Source organism: Ixodes scapularis, unplaced genomic scaffold (genome assembly GCF_016920785.2).
Source record: "Ixodes scapularis isolate PalLabHiFi unplaced genomic scaffold, ASM1692078v2 PGA_scaffold3__209_contigs__length_174095766, whole genome shotgun sequence".
Lineage (NCBI taxonomy): Eukaryota > Metazoa > Arthropoda > Arachnida > Ixodida > Ixodidae > Ixodes > Ixodes scapularis.
In genome coordinates, this window is record NW_024609868.1 from 115,950,393 (window position 1) to 115,970,472 (window position 20,080).

Below are 20,080 nucleotides of genomic sequence, written 5' to 3' on the forward strand. Positions count from 1 at the left end.
GCACATGTTACTGCGGAGGTGGCAATCCTTTTTGGAGGACAAGGGGGTCTTCCCGAGCTCGATGTTCGGGTTCAGGGAGGGCCTGGGGGCGCAGGACGCGATGTTGGTGTTGTACCACGAGGTGATTGAGCCGAGGCGGCCGGGCGCGGTTCTGGGTCTGGACTTGCGCAGCGCGTTTGATAGAGTACGGCATTCTGCCATCCTTCGCGGCGTGGCGGATGCGGGGCTCGGCAGACGGAGCTATAACTACGTTAAGGACTTCCTGTCGGGCCGGACGGCTCGGCTGCTGGCGGGGGACTTGGATGTTGGTGAGGGGGAGCTGGGTAGTGTCGGCACCCCACAGGGCTCCGTCATCTCTCCGGTCTTGTTCAATTTAGTGATGGTGGGGGCCGCCCGCGGTCTCTGTGAGGAGGGGATTCCGCACTCTATATATGCGGATGATCTTACGCTGTGGTGCACCAATCGGAGGAAGGAGGTGGTGCAGGGTACGCTGCAGCGAGGAATCGAGATTATTGAGGAGGCGCTGATGGGTTCGGGGTTGGAGTGTGCTCCCGAAAAGTCGGAGTTGCTCGTGTGTTATGCTGGGCGTTGTAGATGGGATGAGATGCGGCTGATCGCCGGCGGGGGACCCGTCCCGAGGGTGGACGCTTTGCGGGTTCTGGGGCTATTTGTTCAGGAGAAGGCGGGTAATTCGGTCATGCTCGGGAAAATTCAGGGTAAGGTAGCGTCTGCTCTGCGCATGATCCAGAGGGTGACCAGCAGGAGGAAGGGTATCCGCGAGGCCGGTGTGATGAGGATGGTTCAGGCTTTTGTATTGAGTCACATCATGTACGTGACGCCCTACCTTCGCTGGAGGGCAGGGGAGAAGAACAAGCTGGATGCCATGGTGCGCAGGGCTTACAAATCTGCGTTGGGGCTGTATGCCTTCACTAGCACAAAGAAGCTGGAGATGTTGGGTGTGCACAATACGATAGGGGAGATTGTCGAGGCGCACAGGGCTTCGCAGATTCAAAGGCTGGAGCGCACTCCGGCTGGCAGAGGCGTGTTGAGGCGTGTCGGTATGCTGGCGGAGGATGCGTCTGACGGCGGGGGACTGACGGGAGAGGTGATGAAAAATGTCAGGGTTAGGCCTGTGCCGAGGCACATGCATCCTGTGCGTGATAAGGGACGAAGGGAGGCCAGAGCGCAGGCCCTCTTCAGGTTGTACGGGCGAGAAGATAGTACTGTATACGTTGACGCTGCCCTTCGAGGGGTAGTGGGGGTGGCTGTGGCTGTGAAGGCGGGAAGTGGGGAGGTGCTCTCCGCTGTGAGTGTTAGAACTAGTAATATTTGTGAGGTGGAGGAGACGGCCATTAGTTTGGCGGCCTCCCTGCCAGGGACCAAAGTGGTCATGAGTGACTCTATGAGTGCGATAAGGAACTTTGCGCGTGGACGCGTTGGGGTGGTGGCCAAGAGGCTGCTGCGTCCGACGGGCGCGGTGGACATTGTGTGGTGCCCCGCTCACGAAGCGGGCAACGTGGATGCTGACCGAAGGGCCCGAGAACTGCTTGGCCGGGCCTTCGGGGGCGCCGCGGAGTATTCGCCCAGCGGCTTTGGGGAAGTGCTAAGGACCAGGAGGGAGGAACGGCGGGTGTTCCCGCTGCCCCACGGGGATTTGGTTAGGGAGGATGCTGTGCTGTTGCGGCAGTTGCAGGTGGAGTGCGTGTTTACTCCTGTGGTGGGGCGCTATGTGGCGCCAGAGGTGTACTCAAGTGATAAGTGCGTGCTGTGTGGTGCGCGGGCAACTGCGGAGCACGTGTTGTGGGACTGTGAAACTCGGCCGGCGGAGGCGACCACGTCGAGTGGGCTTCCGCCGGACATCAAAGCCGGGGTGATGGCTAGTAGCCTGGACCTCCAGGTAGCGGTCGTCCAGCAGGCCCGGCGTCTACTGCGCAGGCAGGTCCGACCTCGGGCCCCCTGCGCTGGGGCGTCGGATGGTGTGGGCCGCACCGGCTAGGCTTGACCTAGCTCTGCAGGCAAATAATGACGTTTATTCCTCCTCCTCATTTGCCGATTTCGCAATAACTATTATGAATTTCGCGATTATAAATAGCATACCGGAGAGAGTAAAGGCCGGGGAGTCAGAAAATATAGTTAGTTGAGGTAGCTCAAAAAATCGGTGGAGTACCCCTTTAAGGGCGCGCGTCGAAGCGAAGGCAACGCGTGTATATCGAACGTCGTAACGGGCTTTTAGTCACATAAGCGTGTCTCAGGCACGTAGCCAGGAGTTTGTGTCGGGGCAGGGGGGGGGGGGGGGGCATGACAAAATGCTGTATGAGGGGGAGGGGAGGCCCCAGCAAAAAAAGAAAATTTCGGGCCCCATGGACCCCCCCCCCCCCTCCCCCCGGCTACGTGCCTGGCTTGTCTTATTAGCCAAAACGAAAGCTGCACATAGCAACGCTGTTAGAAAACATTTGATTACACTCACAAGACATTACACCTCTAAACAATCGGTACAAAATGGCACGAGGTGTACGTAAAAGACGTCTACAAAAAAAAATCGTTTGAAGCCGAAAATATTGAGCCGCACAATTATTGCTTTAGAAATGCCTATTTTATACAGAATTACTTCCACAAAATGGATAGACACGCAGTGTGACGGGACACAGCAAAACGGATCACAGTAAAAATCAAGTAGATGTAGTCAACGCGGACACGGCTTGACAAGTTTCACTTACAATCATGTAAGCAATGTTAACGCATGCAGTCACTGAATTCTTGCATTATACCCCTGCCACATGGTACGATTACTGTAATTTCGATCGAATGATATTATGGGGCCGACAAATCAGCTCGCGACGCCGCGAGCTGATTCAGTCCCATATCATTTAAAGAAAATATAATGACTTTTCCGTGTGGCAGGGGTGCTAAACTTGCAATTTACAGTCAACTTATTTACTTCACCCTATAAGCTCGGCCTGCCTTAGAACAAAGTATAACTTTTTTTTATGCAATAATACTATTACCTTAATACAGTTAGGATTTTAGTATAAACGCGGTGAAGGCAATAAAAACCGTTAGTACTATAAATAAACACATAAGCACAAACAACGCGCTCCCAATAATCACACATAAACTTGCTTGGTTTTCACCTTCCAGTAAAAACTTGAAAGTTACCAGGTATATTTACAAATGTCGACGCAATTGCGCACATATATCGACGAAGAACGAGATTCCATTCTATTACAAGATTAAAGTAGCCGACTGAAGTACTTGTGTCCTACATGACAAAGCCCGTAAATAAGTTGTTGCTCAACTCTCGGTCGTATCCATACGTCCCGCAATATCGTCACGAAAAACGTTGAACACGAACTCCAAGAAGTATCTCTCTTGCACGAGAGAGAGAGCTCTATCGATAATCTACCAGTGTCATCGTTGACTAGTTGCCACAGATGGCACTCACACCGTAGCAGGACGTGTTCTGCTAATCCACGTAAATGCCGTAGTATCAAGAGAACGGAAAAGAACCACACACGAGAGCAGCGCCAGCAGTGTGGGACGAAAGGCTTAATGTCGTCGACCCATCTCTTGCTCGTGTGAGCTCCCTGCGGCGATGACTTGATTGTTTTCGGTTCCCTTCTCTTGTGAAATGTCTCAGCGTTCCTTTTCAAACAGTCTGCAGCTCACACACAGCGTAAATTTGCCCGAAACGGGAGCCCATGTGACGGAAGAAAATGCTACGCCGGAGCCGGTTCTTTTGAAAAGTATGGGGAGTTGCGGGAGTCAGGAGAGCACGTAGTCCCGCGGTTACGGGGATGATCAACAATACAAATTTGGTACTTTCAACCTTGGTAATGCGTTGTATGTTACGTTTTGATTATATATATATATATATTATATTATATTAGACTACGCATTTACAACGTATATTAATGCCGGATAAATGCACACGAACAAACCGCGTAACCTGAGTTAGCAGATGACGCGGCCGGGGTAAGGGAGAACCAGAGAGGGCGCCTTTTTTCGACGTGGCCTCCCTTCTCCGGCCATGGTGACCTCACAACTCGGAGCGCTACGGCCTTAACTTCTAGGAGGTGTTGGTCTCAGCCTTTCCGCCTCGTTTCGTCCCTGCCACTTGCGACCAATCTCTGCCATTAAATTACAAAGGCTCCCCATGGTTTGAGATTGGCGCTGTTTGCTTCTATAGGCTCCCTAGAAAGTGCCAGCTGTGATAGCAGACGATGCCGCAAAAGATGCCGAATCGGCCTGCGCTTCTCGACGCGGCGTACGCCATCTGTCGGCAGCACTTCTCGCTACGCGTGCATCATGTGCGAATTGGCGGCGTAGGTTTCCCAGAACAGATATTTTTTTTAGAGCGCAGCTCTTAGGCGCCCGTTCCCGGCTTGAGCGGCGTCGGCGTAACCGCGCGGTGCATTATGGGTAAATTTCCCCGCTAAATCTAGCGGAAAACTTTCCCCCCTAAATCTAGCGGGAAAATTGTTTCCGCTAAATCTAGCGGAAAATTTCCCCGCTAAATCTAGCGGAAAATTTTCCCCACAATCTAGCGGACAATTTTTCCCGCTAAATCTAGCGGAAAAATTTCCCCGCTAAATCTAGCGGAAATATTTCCCCGCTAAATCTAGCGGAAAACTTTCCCTGCTAAATCTAGCGGAAATATTTCCCCGCTTAATCTAGCGGATCTAGCGGAAATATTTTCCCGCTAAATCTAGCGGAAAAATTTCCCCTCTAAATCTAGCGGAAAAATTTCCCCGCTAAATCTAGCGGAAAAATTTGCCTGCTAAATCTAGCGGAAAAATTTCCCCGCTAAATCTAGCGGAAAAAATTTCCCGCTCACTCTAGCGGAAAAATTTCTTTGGGGGGTCACGTGACTCCCGTGGACATGGGTACACCACCAACATCACTTGACCCCCACGTGACCTTGGGGAGGGGGTCATGTGACCCCACTAAAGTCACGTGACCTCAGGTCACGTGGCCCCCCCCCCCCCCCGAGAACACGTTAACCTCAGTACCCTTCCCTCCTCCTCCTCAAGAGCTGCGCTCTAATTCGGCGTTACAGGGAGTTGTAAACGGCTTTAATTTTTTTCTTTTAAACAAGCAAAGTTTATTCCTTGATTTTTTCACTGTAAGCTTTCTCTACCCGCTTGGACCTCTGTAGTAGATTTCAGCGCGATACATTGAGAACCCGATTTTTGCGGGACGTCTAAAGTGCCTTAAAGAGATACTTCAACGAAATTTGAAATATTCCCGTCGTGTTCAAAAATTGGTTGAATATGATCCACAATATTCGTAAATGACAATCGCACATTTGTATTTTGAGCCTGGTGGCTGTATTTTTCGTTATAAACGGCCCACTCTGGCAAGCGCTCGGAGAAGGCCCAGCGGAGACCACGTGACATCCAACGCAATCGTGACGTAGGTCGTCTCAAGACGAGCAAAGCTACGGCGAGGCTTACGTCGAGAGGATGGCCTAGTCGTTCCAAGCACCGAAGCGGCTGCTTTTGTACAAATTTTGAGTGACGGGTTAATCTTCTATAATCTTGTAGGGGGACAATAGCGACTTCTGCGACACACAACAGGCATTCTCGGGAAGAGGGGAGTTCCTCCTGCCCCTCTTCTCTCGTCGTGGCCGGAGGCGAGACAACCTCCGTCACTAGCTGCCAAGGTTCCTAGACGGGCATTACAAGCGAGGCGTTAGCGACATCCACCAGGTGCTCTTTGCTAATCGTTTAATTCGTTTTAAAATTCCTTTTCGTGACTTTTTTAACAAGATATTGGTATGTTCGATTTCATGGTGCTTTTTTGTACACATGTAGACCAAAAAATGAGCGCCGAAATTTCGTTGTAGTATCCCTTTAAAGAGATACTACAACCAAATTTCGGTGCTCATTTTTTGGTCTATATGTGTTCAAAAAAGCACCATCAAATCGAACATACCAATATCTTGTTAAAAAAGTCACGAAAAGGAATTTTAAAACGAATTAAACGATTAGCAAAGAGCACCTGGTGGATGTCGCTAACGCCTCGCTTGTAATGCCCGTCTAACAACCTTGGCAGCTAGTGACGGAGGTTGTCTCACCTCCGGCCACGACGAGAGAAGAGGGGCAGGAGGAACTCCCCTCTTCCCAAGAATGCCTTTTGTGTGTCACAGAAGTCGCTATTCTCCCCCTACAAGATTATAGAAGATTAACCCGTCACTCAAAATTTGTACAAAAGCAGCCGCTTCGGTGCTTGGAACGACTAGGCCATCCTCTCGACGTCAGCCTCGCCGTAGCTTTGCTCGTCTTGAGACGACCTACGTCACGATTGCGTTGGATGTCACGTGGTCTTCGCTGGGCCTTCTCCGAGCGCTTGCCAGAGTGGGCCGTTTATAACGAAAAATACAGCCACCAGGCTCAAAATGCAAACGTGCGATTGTCTTTTACGGATATTGTGGATCATATTCAACCTATTTTTGAACACGGCGGGAATATTTCAAATTTCGTTGAAGTATCCATTTGAAGGGATACTACAACGAAATTTCGGCGCTCATTTTTTGGTCTATATGTGTTCAAAAGAGCAGTATCGCATGGAACATACCAATATCTTGTTAAAAAAGTCTCGAAAAGGAATTTTAAAACGAATTAAACGATTAGCAAAGAGCACCTGGTGGATGTCGCTAACGCCTGGTTTGTAATGCTCGTCTAGGAACCTTGACAGATAGTGACGGAGGTTGTCTCGTCTCCGGCCACGACGAGAGAACGGGGGAAGGAGGAACTCCCCTCTTCCCGAGAATCCCCTTTGTGTGTCGCAGAAGTCGCTCTTGTCCCCCTAGAAGATTATAGAAGATTAACCCGTCACTCAAAATTCGTACAAAAGCAGCCGCTTTGGTGGCTGGAACGACTAGGCCATTTTCTCGACGTCAGCCTCGCCGTAGCTTTGCTCGTCTTGAGACGACCTACGTCACGATTGCGTTGGATGTCACGTGCTCTAAGCTGGGCCTTCTCCGAGCGCTTGCCAGAGTGGGCCGTTTATAACGAAAAATACAGCCACCAGGATCAAAATACAAACGTGCGATTGTCATTTACGGATATTGTGGATCATATTCAACCTATTTTGAACATGACGGGAATATTTCAAATTTCGTTGAAGTATCCCTTTAAAAGCGGCAGATTATATGCCGTATAACTTTCATTTAACCCATTTCCTCGATCTTCTCCTTTACCTTGTTTAGCAAAGGGTTGTCTATCCTGCGAGTCGTCATGAATGCAAAGTGACAGTGTCATCTCTTGGTTTTATATTCTAAGCAACCCTGATATTACCAGCCCAGAAACTAGCTTTGGAAACTCACTTTCTGGCTTGTAATGTCTAGCATGGGCTGCTGCAAAACTTTCGCGCAATGCCTAGTTTCTCGCTGGCATCTCTTGAAAGAAGAGGTTAATCCAAGCTGTTCACGACGTAGAGATCCGCCTTTGTCAACTTGATTCTGTAGGTCATATCCTCCGTGATCATTCGCAGTACGGTCTAGTTCAAGAGTCTCGAAACCCCGGCCCGCGGGCCACATCCGGCCAGCGGACGTCTTCCGAACGGTCCTCGTCAGGCTGCGATCCTTCCAATGAAGCCCGGCCCGCGGCCCGCTTCCAGCAGGGCCCGTTGCTACCGGAGCATAAATAAGCGCGCGTAAAGAAAGGCGCGGCAAAGTGCCCAAACCCCAAAAACCAAAATACAAAAAAAAGAAAGAAAAAAAAAAAGAAGAAAACCTGTTTTTGTAGGCGTGTCCTCTCGTCATATTATTCACTGGCCATTGTCCTCACCAGCATCCCCACTTCTACTCCCCTGTTTCATACCTGTGTAACTCCGAATGCTAAAATTCCTGCGCGTTCCCATGCAGTTCTGCTTAGTGTCATGTGATTTATTCATTGCATTTTGTCAGCACAGTTCTATCATTCTAATTCATGCCCTATTGGAACATGCCGAAGTTCCCATGCGCTTTGATTTGTGCCCCGAGAGTTTTTTTTGGGTCTCCGTACATTGTGTAATGTCATAGTATTTAGCTAAATACTAAATACTAGATTGTAATATAAACTAGCTTTATTTTGTCCACTTTACATTCTTGTTTTTTACTTTTTACTCTAACTAGCGTTTTTGGACTTAATAATTGCTTATTTGGGATTGTTTATTTCGTTTTTTCTCTATTTCTAATTATTTCTTTATTTTCCGGCCTTCGAGAAAGCGACAGGTTGCTGATCAGGCTCCTAAGCGAAAAAGTTTGGAGACCCCTGGTCTGGCTCATAGCGACCTGGACCTTCGTAGCTCTCTTGGAGCTTGGAGACCCCCGGTCGCTGTGAACCAGACCAGGGGTCTCCAAACTTTTTCGCTTAGGAGCCCGATCAGCAACCTGTCGCTTTCTGGAAGGCCGGAAAATAAAGGAATAATTAGAAATAGGGGAAAAACGAAATAAACAATCCCAAATAAGCAATTATTAAGTACAAAAAACGCTAGTTACAGTAAAAAGTAAAAAAAAGAAGAATGTAAAGTGGACAAAATAAAGCTTCGTAGGTCTCTGCAGGGATGTTGCCCAAAAATGCGTTTCGTACGTCTCGGGAGGAAGGACTGTCACGTCGGCTCCAGTGTCGATCTTGAAGACAATTGCCAACTCGCGTAACTGCACTCTTGCGGTTCATCGTTGACTCTGATCGCAGTCAACGTCACCAAAAAATGCAGTCTCTGTGTTTGAAGCTTGATCCACTACTGTGAAGTTTCTGCATTGACGGTCGTAATGTCCAGTCTTGTGACATCTGTCGCATGACGTCTTTCGTGCCGGGTAATATTTTTTTTTTTCGAATGGTGTTCATAGTTGCAACGTGAGCAGTGTCAAGTCGATGTTTGGTAGTGCGTTGATTTGGTCACCGTTTTATTGTCCGGTCTTCCGCCTCGGTTTTCGTCCCGTGGACGGATCTTGCTTGAAGTGTAAAGGCGATTCACGTTGATACCTTTAAACTCATGGTGTCTGGTCTGTTGGTCTTTCACCACCTCAGGCTGTCGGGCCTGCATCTTTGTAGCTTTTTCAAGCGTAAAGTCGGGAACAAGCTACATGCTCTCAAGAAGTTTGTGATCTCTGATGCTGACTACGGTCCTGTCGCGTATCATTTCTTCGTGCAGTGCGTAAAAATTGCGGAACTTAGTAAACTTCTGCAGGTATATGATGAACTCTTCGACGCTTTCTCTTTCCTGTTGAGATCTCCAATGGAAAGTGGCTCGCACATAGACGATGTTCGTCTGACTACGAAATGATTTTCAAATGCTCAGATGACTTCGTTCTTCTAAGTCCTTTTGGGTCTCGCTTGAATGTAGGGATAGCAGAATGTCATCTGTCTTATCAACAATAAAGTAAATTAGGGCATTTACGTGCTCTGCATCTGGTTTTTCAGCGAAATAACTTACTCCTCAAACCCGTTCGAAGCGGCGTTGGCGAACTTATGACACCATGAGTTATCAGGCACCCAAGGTCACAGACGAGCCATTATCGGGTACCTTTCAGTTTATTAGAATATTTCGGCCCCCCCTTCCCCCCTTCGTAGTTGTCTACCTCGCGCTCCTCTAATGACGACCCAGCTTGTAGCACAACTCTTACGTTACCTTCAAGCGTTTATTCTGTCACTCAAGGAAGATCCGTGGTGACTGCACTGTAAATTTTTGGCGTTTTTTCATAGGCCTAGTTAGTGAGAGGCCACACATACCAGCGGACAAAGCATGAGGTATTGTGCTCAGCTACGTGGGCACGCGAGTGCCAGTATACCGAATCGCAGACCTCTCCGATATGTCGGAGTCCTCACATTGAATCCCAAAGCTGCTGAAGGCGGGAGCTAATACGAGTGTAATTGTTACCCCGCGTCTTTTTAACAAGAATGTCAATGTAGTAAATGTTAATGTAGCATCAAAAATAAATAATAACGTGAGCAAATTTTTGAATCCTTATTACAGGGAATCAATTAAACCTACGCGAGCTGGTGCCCAAGACGCGTTCAGAATATCATATTCGAGCTAATGCCTACCCTCCGTTAGGATCTCGCTTCGGCGTCCAGCACGGGTACATTATGTTCATAAATGAGAGGAGATTTAACTTCCGTCTCGGCATCTTGTATTCTAAAAATGGCAGACGTTTGACCCAGGGCTCTGAGGAATGTCACCTCGAGCAGAGACGGACGAAGAGTGTCGCCTGCTTTTGTTGTCTATAGGGTGACTGACATAACCAGGCTCGTTCTAAAATGTGCCGAAAAAGTCGGCTCCTCCATGTAGCAATCTAAACTTTTCGCCAGAAGTGTATTTTACAGGTCGGTGTTTTGTTGCAAAAGTAGAAAGTGCAGCTCCCTTTCTGTGAAAAAGAAGCCAAGAAACTTGCCAGGGTCAACGGCGGAGACCCACGCCGATGACCGATTTGAGTGGCGGGACGCGTCTGGCACACGTATTGATAGATGACGCTACCTCCTTATCGAGACTAGAGTTTCTGCATAAACTCCCTACGGGAGCCAGAGTTGCGCGTTCATCTCCGCAGCGCCGTCTTTCCTGCACGGCATGTTGATCCCGCTCGTCACGTGACTGAATTCGACGAATAGCGGCGCCGAGCGTTCGAGGCGCGCGGTGCGCTCAAAAGCAGGGGAACGTACGCCAGGGCGCGTGCAACGTCTACGTTCCTTAAGGTGTATCCACACGACGGACCGGGCCGCGGACCGATTGATCACGTGATGCGCGGCCCGCGGGCCGCCCGGCTGCAATGACCATCCACACGGCGGACCAAAAGAGCAGACGACAGAGCGAACGGGCCGGTCTAACCCTCGACCTCACCGCTCGACCAAACACATGCAGCGAGCTGCTTTGAGGCTATTTGTAAGGAGCCAAGATGGAGGTTGAACGAAAGGGACGTTTGGCCGCGGTGGCCCTGGCGTTGACTCGTGAGAACGAGAAGGACGTAAGTGAAGCGAAAAAGGCACGAGGACATCTTTAGATGATTATTTGAGTAGTCGTCGCGAATATTGTCCCACAGAGTGGGGAATTGCTCCACGAGCGCGATGAAGTAAAAAGTTCCATCGTCGCACAACGAAAGGTTCGTCTTCTTCGTCTTGAACAGTTGGCACCAAAAGAAAACGACTTTGTATTTGGATTCCAATCCAAACAACAAAAGTCAGCTTGTTGCCAGACTTAGCACTTCAATTATACTAAAAACGCCTCGGTCCGCCGCCAAGGTTCGGGCGAAAAAAGCGCTTGGCATTTCTCACAAGCGCGGGCCGCGGACCGCCGGCGGACCTCTAAAAGCGGTGACGTAAGATCACGTGATGCGCGGCCCGCGGACCAAAACAGCATTTTGGTCCGTCGTGTGGATACACCTTTAGAGTTCCTCGATATGCTCCCCCGAAGCTATATACAGGAACTAACTTTCCTGCAAGGCACTTGATTCGGCTCCTCACGTGATCGGATCTCCGCGAATAGCGGCGCGGCGGCTCGCGATAACCGTGGTTTAATAAAATGAACAGAATCTTTTTGTAACGTACCTTTGGTTAAAGAAATGAATGCGGACAATAAAAACAAATCTTCATGTAATAAAAAGGAAAAAAAAAAAGAAAAACGCTGTTGCATAACGACGGCCCTTTGCTGCCAAGTTCCAACGGATTTCGTTTGCGTGTCGTCTGCTTTCTTTTGCTGGTCGGCTACACCTTCCGGCGCTGCTCCCGACGGCATCTATCAATACGCGCGCCAAACGCGCTCCGCTACTCGATTTTGTCATCTGTGTCGCCGTCCGCCGTTGACCCTGATAAGTTTTTTGGCCCTGTTTTTTAGAGAAAGGAAGCTACGCTTTGTAAGTTTACAAGAAAAAGACCGACCTGTGAAATACACCTTTGACGAAAAGTTTAGTCTGCTTCGTGCAGGCGTCGATTTTTATGGCACATTTTAGATCGAGCCTGTTCATTTCAGTCACTCTGTAATCTCGTCATCTGCTTCTGCACGGACGCTGAACTGACTTCGGAGCCACTGCAAAGTTTTGAGGGACTATGTCTAAACTCGTGCAAAACTAGGATTAATCTAATACGTCAGTGCAGAGTTTGTGCAACTTCCCATCAAGTCGAATGCGCCAGTTCCTGTGCACTGCTGAATTGGTTCAGCCAGTTTCGGTGAATCGAACATACCTAATGGTTCGTAAGGAACCGCCATCATATTACCTTTTTTGCACATCCGATACGGTGCGGTGGGCCCAAGAGAACGAACTGCCAATGCGCTACCACATAACCCTATTGGAAAAAGGCACAAGAAACAAACCTGCTGCTTGTACAGTTCTGGTATGACACCACCATCATTTCTAGTTATTACGAATGCAGCTTGTTTGGTTTGGCGTTCTGCATAACTGGAAATACCGGCACCGCTATGGCTCCGGGTCTGTCTATACTGGCAGCCAGTTCGCTTGCCGATATGATTCGTTGTGGCTGGTATGATTTTGCGTCCGATGACGTAGGCGACCGCCATATTTCCAACCAAACGCTTATACCACAGGACCACCGGTATAACCAAATCATACATGCAGAAAGACGACCGCGATCTTCCAACAGAAACGTCCATCGTTCACCACAGGTATCGTTACATGCGTCATGCATGTCGAAAAAGAACATAAGCCGCGTTTACATGAATGTGACTTAGTCGCTTTGAATCCAGTTGCCGCATTCAATATGCGGTCACGTAAACGGCATAATGCGCAAAGCGCATCGCATTTTGGAACAGGGAGGATAATCGCAAGGCGCTCGCTGCGGGAGCGAGTGAACAGCTGAGAACATGGCGGCGACGAACCTCGTCGGCGGCGCGGAGAGCGGTCCCGCAATCTTTTTTCCCGAGAACAAACGCAAGCTTTTGTTGCGATCATAGGTAAACGGAATATAGCGGAGCTGCTCGGTGAGCGCGGCCCCGTCCAAACCTTTGCGAAGTACGACTTGCGCGTCCGAAGGGGTCACAAAGGCTTGAGTGCAAGCACGAATGACACCGAGAGCTCCGAGCACTGTAGAGCACTGCATGGTAGCGCAGAACGAGCAGCTCCTACCGCGGTGCCGTTCCTGGCTGCGCAAGAGCCTCTCGGATTCGGGGTCCGGTTGGTCCGGTTGCGATCGGCGAGGTCTGGCGCGGCGAAACGCGGAGGCTTCCTCAAAGCGTGCGCACCACTGATCTCTATGACAATTGCTGGATCGCGTTTGCCCGCTCCGCGATTGCGGTCACTGGCGGCCATCTTTAGGTAGAGTTATATCACCTCCAGCCAATGTAAGCTGCTGCAGCCGCTATCATCCATCCATGGCAGATAGCGTTTTGGCAGGTGGGTTGGCAGGCTGCGGTCAAAACAGCGTGGGTGATATTACGTGCTTGATTAAAATTATTTGACGAAACATGTTTGTGAAACCCGGCGTGAACAGTAGTCCGGTTTCTGAGGACCTGGTAAAAGTTTCACGAAATCGAAGCACCGGGAGAAAAGCAGCACAGCACGTATCGAAAGTCGCATCGAAAGAAGCATCGAAAGCAGACGACGGTAGGGAGGCTGCTTTTGATGCGAACTGCGCTGCTTTCCGCCGGTGCTGCGCTTTCGTAGAACTTTTTTCGGGTCCTCAAAGATGAGGCTACTGTTCACGCCGGGTTTCAAAAATCTGCTTCGTCGAACAACTTCAATCAAGCACGAAATGTCACCCACGGTACAGTGTACTAGATCTACGGCTATTTTATGGCAGCCTGCCGCCATTGCGCTGTCCGCCATATTACTATGATGGCTAGAGATGATATAACTCTACCTAAAGATGGCCGCCAGTGACCGCATTCCGGTCCATAGGAGGAGCTGGTCAAACGCGATCCAGCAAATAGACATAGAGATCAGTGGTGCGCACACACGTCGTCTCTCGTTCAGAGTGAACCGGCGGCCCGGCCTCGAGTCCCAAACGCCTTGGTTTTGATGCTTCTTCCGTCTCGCAACTTCTTCCACAGCACCGAAGACAGCGGACACAATCTTTACTTTCACTGAATGCGTCGAAAGGCCTCCACGTGCGATGCACCGGAAAACGTGGTGCGGCCGGTGCCGGAACGGAACTGCGTAACTTCGAGGTTTGAGTCAACGTGCACGGCAACAAACCGATCGTAACACCAAGCCGCGGATACCGCATCGCCGGTCGACAGCGGCAAACGGCCCGTTGCTCGTATCGTGGGCCGTGACTCGTACTCGGCAAACTCGGCGTCTTTTCGTGGCCCCTCGTGTCGTCGCAACCAGCCAAAAAACCCACCAGCCCGCAACCGTAGCGACCGTAGCCGGCGTTGGAGAAAAGCGAAACCGAAACGTAAAGTTTCCGCCCAGTGGCTTCCGCTGCCGCGACTTTTTTAACTTCGCGGCTTCCACTTCCGGTCGTCGCGGAGATGGCGAACAATGGCGAAGATAGAGCGGTGTGGTTCGTTGGCTCGTTTACGGTTACAGGACAGATGTTTTGCGGTCCGTTTCTACTGCGTCTCTGGTTCTAAACTCGACGGCGCCTCTCATAGTTAAACCAGGTGTGGTCGGCCTGGGTCAGCGCGGTCGGCTCGCCTCGCCCGATCGCCGGACCGCCGGCGACCTCCGAGTTCTTTAGGCCTGGGATCCGAAGGCGTCTGTCTCCGTGAAACGGTAAGCGAATCTCGTCCCGTTTTCGTTCTACTTTTAAATTACGTTAGGTGCGCGACAGTATAAGCATGCGTGCCAAGTGTTCGTGACAATTTTGAACTAGAATAATTGTGCTTCATTGCGGTCATTTGCCGAAAATGTAAATCGAGCAATGAACGAGGAGCCATGCTTGAAAACGGTGTATGTACGATGTTAACTTCTACCTGGGCGGCTAAAAAAAAAAGTCAAGACTGGTTACGGTTTGATGTGAGGCTGGTCCCAATGCAATGGTAAGCACTTAGAGCGCCTTTCTGAACGGCGTGTAAGCAGTATAGCGATCAGCGAGACGAGCGACGGCCAGAAGCTACAAGTGCCGGCGCCGAGCGACGAAGATTTCTCACTCGCTGCTTGCGCCGCTCGGTTCTTGGGCTTCTAGAAAACGTCGCTCATCGCCTTGGTCGCTCGCATCAATGGCTGTCATAATGTGTGTCTCGTCGCGCGGCTGACTACCGTGTTTATTCAAGTATAAGTCGAGCTTTTTTTTCTTTTTTTCTTTTTTGGAATTGTGATTAAGGAATTTCGACCTACCTTCGCGACCAAATTTTGCGACCCTACCGGAGACATGGAGCTATGAAGTCACCGAGCCGGCGTTGCCGTAGAGCCGCGCCGCTTCTTGTTTGAAAAAGCTTTTGGTGCACAAAAACAATTGAAATGGCCCGCGCGCGCGGTGGCCGGTGCCGCTATCGCGCGCATCTCGGGCGTCGGGTTTCGCCATCACGCCTCTACCCACTAGCGTTCCCCTTGCTGGGCAACGTGGAAGGAGAGGAACGCGATGCGCCATGTATTTCGCCCTCCATCGTCGCAAACGCGCACCAAAAAAAAAAAAAAAACAGAAAAAAACGGAGGTTATTTTTGTTTGTTGCTTGAGGCGGCTCGGCCAACGCTCGGCTCGCGTGTTGCTCATGGCGACACAGCGGCTTTGCTTGCGTCTTTGTAGTTTGTCTTTCGTCGCTTTGCACCTTCTTTCGTTTCTTCTTGTCATTTTACAACGGTGTCAGTGAAGTATTGTTGCGAATTTGCGAGGGATGTCTACCAAGCTGACGAAGCTTCGAACGACGATGACATGTCCAGAAGTTCTGTCAGTGATAAAGTTTTTGGCATCGCCCCGTGGTTTAGCTGAGAGTGATGTAAATAAAGGTTTGTTTCTTTTGCCCAAAATGTCCCCTGTTCGTAAAAATAAAAAAACAAAGGTCGACCTACATTTGAATTATTTTTTTTTATTCTCGGTGGGTCCAACAAATAGGGTTCGACCTATTTTCGAGTAAATACGGTAACTTTAATTTTTATTTTGGGTTACGTCGGACGTAACTCGAATGCTTGACAGTTACGTTGGGCGTAACTTTTATTTCGGGTTCCGTCGGACGTAACGTTAGACACTGCGTTACACTTAAGCAAAATGGGGCTGCTGGTTCATCATATAAACCAACCATTTGTGTTTGATTAAAGCGCATCACTGGCCTAAAAGAAATACTGCCATCCCATAGGAATGTAGTGCTTCAGATAAATTTGTTAATTTTTACTTTTAGTCCCTGCCCCACCAGATACAACATCTGACCTAAAGCAGTGTTCCGGATCTCCTTCCAAGACCTCAGGCGGGTCGTCGTTCAATCCAGGAGTCGTCGGCGTCTCATGGGCGTGTTGCTGGTGCTTCTTACTGGATGGTGCAACCGAGGGAAAAGTGGTCATGCTTGGGAAAGGCAAGTATGGCCGCCGTAAGTATAGATATTGTTTTTACCTTTGCTCGAATCCACCTTTAAGAAATGCACAGTTCGCATGTGTGCATCTCTCAATGCTTCTACAGTCGGCTGTTAATATTCGGAGTGCTCCAACTCTGTCAGCGCTAGTTTCTCTAGATCATGCAAATGGGATGCAACACTAAACCACATATGCTTTTGCAACAAACAGTGCTCTGCTGAAGCACTGTGGAATCTACTCTGGCTTTATAATGCAGCACAAAATAGTTGACGCCAAGTATAGCTACTTTTGTGACTCCGTTTACCAAAAGCTCTGCCGAAATAAACTTGCCACCTTATAGTTAGTGCAAAAGAACCTCGCGTGCCTAACCTGGAGAAAGGCATTTTTTTCAGACATGTACAAATTACTCAAAAAAGGTAGTTAAGTTACTGAGTGTCGACGCCAAAAGTAATTGGAGTAGAGTAGAAATTACGCATTCGTAATAGTAATTGAGTAAACTACTAACTACTGTAAAAAGTAGCGAGTTACTTTAAAGTTACTTTCGAAGTTACATTTTTATATTTTTGTGGTAGCAAGATGAGCAGCAGTTTTGATCAATGAAAAACCCTGCGAGCCTAAAATAAATGCAGTCTATTTATGGCTTGCGTTTTCGCCAAAATAGTTTACTCGCTCGCAGAAGCAATTGATTTTCAAAGTTCTTGATAGGAAAGTTTTCCCCTTTTCCTTCTAAAGACGTCCCCAGCCCAGCTAAGTAGACGTTCCACCGACGGGCTGGATGGAACGGCAGTGTTGAATTTGAGAAACGGCTGTGCAGGGTCGGGTAAACAAGTGTCGGCATCTTAGGTGTCCATGACGAAACTTGTGAGGTTTGCCTCGGGTAGAGGGTCTTTAATAACAAACTTTCCTCTTTTTTTTTTCTTCGTCTAGTTGAGATTGTTATGACTGGCCCCTCTTTATTCCGACGTCGTTCTGAGAGTACGCTGAGCGAGTGCACCAGACCGTCAAGGGTTCAAGTCTCGCGCCACGACGATGAGGTCATCCGGACGACTGCGCGTCCCGTGGTAGTGCTAGTGCTACACTACTGAAAAAAAAAATTGTTTTCGTTTAACAGAAGATGAACCGAAGTATACTTCGCCGCTGACGCCGGGTCCAACAAAAAGATCTCCCAAGGGTAACTCGCAATCCCCTCGCCGGCGACTACAATATTCTTACGCGCCTGAATCGTTCTTAACAAAGAGGAGGTCTCCCAGGCATGGATGGTCGGAAGGACGCGAAGGATTACGTAAACAAGCATCGTCGCTCGTATACAGTTGCAGCTGGAAGCGGGAACGTGCTCCCATGAACGGGTTATCCGTACCAGGGTTTGTGCGCGGGGGAGTCCGGCTTTGCAAAGGTGTATGCGCTGACGACAAAGCGCCCAGCTGCGAGGTCATCCCAGTGGCGCCTCCCGTGGAACCTACCACTTGAGTCAGAACTCACTAAAGACAGACAACACGAAAACAACAACTCTCAAAGTGCCCCCCCTGCCCCCCCCCCCCCCCCCGTCTTTCACGGTTGCAGCTGGAAAGGCGGCGCCCGCGTGCATTACCGGATTAGGTCAAGACCCGACCAAGGCTTGTTCAGCCTCTCTTCCTGCGTTCGTGCGTGCCGGTGTTACTTTTTTGGCTGCTCGTCGCCACCTTGGCCCAAGGACGCCTTCCCGAACAAGGGGGCCCCTTGTTCGGGAATGCCACTTCATCTGCCAGCGTCTTATTCATTTCTGCGCTCAAACGTTCGTGATGGGCAAATTTAGCACTATATAATTTCGAAAGTAGTTAGTAATTTGAGTAGAAGTTACCTGAAAAAAGTAGTTAAATTAAACTACTAATTACCCAAATCAAGTTGTAATTGAAAGTTACCAAGTTACTCGAAAAAGTAGTTAAACTACAGTAGTTTGAGTAGAGTAGTTGAACTACGTCTGATTTTTTCATAGGTCAATTTTTTCTTAAACCAATACCTTCAGCCTCCTTGAAATGTTAACATCATGTGACACTCAGAAGAACAGTAAACCCCTTAATGTTGGCAAACCTTTAATTTTCGCGGCCTTTAATTTTGCGGAATTCAGTGGCTGCGATTATGTCCTCTGTGACCGATTCGAGAAGAAATAGGGGCCACCAAGATAAGAGGGTTTTACTGTACATCGGAGGAGAGAGGAAGTCACTTTTGTTTGTATGCAAGAGTAAAACCTACAACAACAATCATGGTGCCGACACTTTGTGAGCCTATCTGTGTCTATTGAATGATATCAATTTTGTTTTAGCTCGTTAAACATTGTTGCCTGTACACTGTGGAATGTCGTCTTCAACACGAGCAGTGGTTTTCCTCTGAAGCAGGCAGCATGGACGCGTGCCGCAGCACAACATCGTTCATTTGCAGGTGGTACCGCAGTTTGAAGGATGATTCGCACAATGTGGGGGAATCGCAATTCAATGTTCTCCCTCGGGCGTAGACAAGATTTGCTCATTCTAAATCATTTTGTCTACAAATCGGGAACTTGCAACGAATGTACCCGCATGGTTGGAAGGGCCAGACAAGCCTTGTGAGTGCTTCGTTTTCTAGCCTCTCAGTCCTGAACCTACTCACGTACCATATGTGTAGATGTTCCGATAGGTGGGAGCACTTATTTGGAAAATGGTGAATGGCAACTGTTGTTATCTTTAAGGTAAACTGCATATTTGCAGTACTTTTCCTCACTTAAAAATATGTCTTACTAAAAATATGTAGTATAGCCGATGACAAAAAGAGAATGGCTAGGCGTCCTCCAGCACGTGCTTGTGCTTTTCACCCCGCTTTGGACAGATGTGCTCGCTCCAGGCTCATCAGGCGCTGAAACGTCATCGAAGGTAGCAGACGGGCTGGAGGTGGAACAACGGAGACTTCTCCCAGCCAGCCTTTCTCATGGTGTCAGTGAGCGTGTACTTCTATACTCTAACTTAGCTTAACCTGCACAGAGCTGAGTAGAATAGGCTTGGCAAGTGCCCTTATTGCATATGCATTTGTACAGCTGAGGCACTTTCTAAATCAAGAACATTGTGTACCTTACCTTCAAAAACACATCATTTTGGGGGTGCAAAAGGAATTCTAAGGCATATTTTTGTTTGTATTGTCCTATTACGCATCGACTCCTTCAACTTAATGCGGAGTCGACCCAGCCTCTTGAAAAATTTAATGCTTGCCAGGTAATTGTTTTGCATTTAGTTGATATATCAGTATTCAGTTAGGTATCCCAAGTCATTAGTCGTTGAGGTGGAGTCTCTCTGTAAGTCAGTCATGTTTAACATTCATAGAAATGCTTGTCAAATAATGGCACTGTCGAGGACATGTATTCAGCTCGAACAATCGCTGGGCGCAAGCTGGTCGTGTGGTTACAGGCAGCAAACATCCCGGTTGGAACGTCCTATTTCGCAATGTAGCTGCAGACTAGGTGAGGGCCCCACTCATAAACCTCTATACTTTTAGTCTCTTTAAGCTGGACCACTTTTGACACTACAAGCCATTGCAGCTAAAACAACATGACACATGATTATAAGCTCGACGTACCATGGCGTCCAACTAGAAGGTCACATGGCTTGCCTTGTGCACTGAATTTGCAAGGATGGTTTGAAGCTTCTGTCGTGGTTAACTTTAAGCTGAGATAGTTTAAAATAATGCTCTCAGTTTTTA

At 48.8% G+C, this 20,080-nt stretch overlaps 2 protein-coding genes across 2 annotated transcripts in view; both read left to right on the forward strand.

The window, feature by feature from the left end:
* LOC8025703 (choline transporter-like protein 4) overlaps positions 1-20,080 on the forward strand; it is a 647,806-nt gene that overhangs the window by 195,224 nt on the left and 432,502 nt on the right. The window lies entirely within an intron of this gene.
* On the forward strand, positions 3-2,014 carry LOC120837666. Its single transcript, XM_040207191.3, has one exon. The coding sequence runs from the start codon at positions 5-7 to the stop codon at positions 1,994-1,996; it is 1,992 nt and encodes a 663-aa protein (XP_040063125.1). The 5' UTR covers positions 3-4; the 3' UTR covers positions 1,997-2,014.

What these genes read in the sequence shown, in the direction of transcription:
- LOC120837666 (XM_040207191.3), top strand. Translation starts at nt 5, where the DNA reads ATGTTACTGCGGAGGTGGCAATCCTTTTTGGAGGACAAGGGGGTCTTC.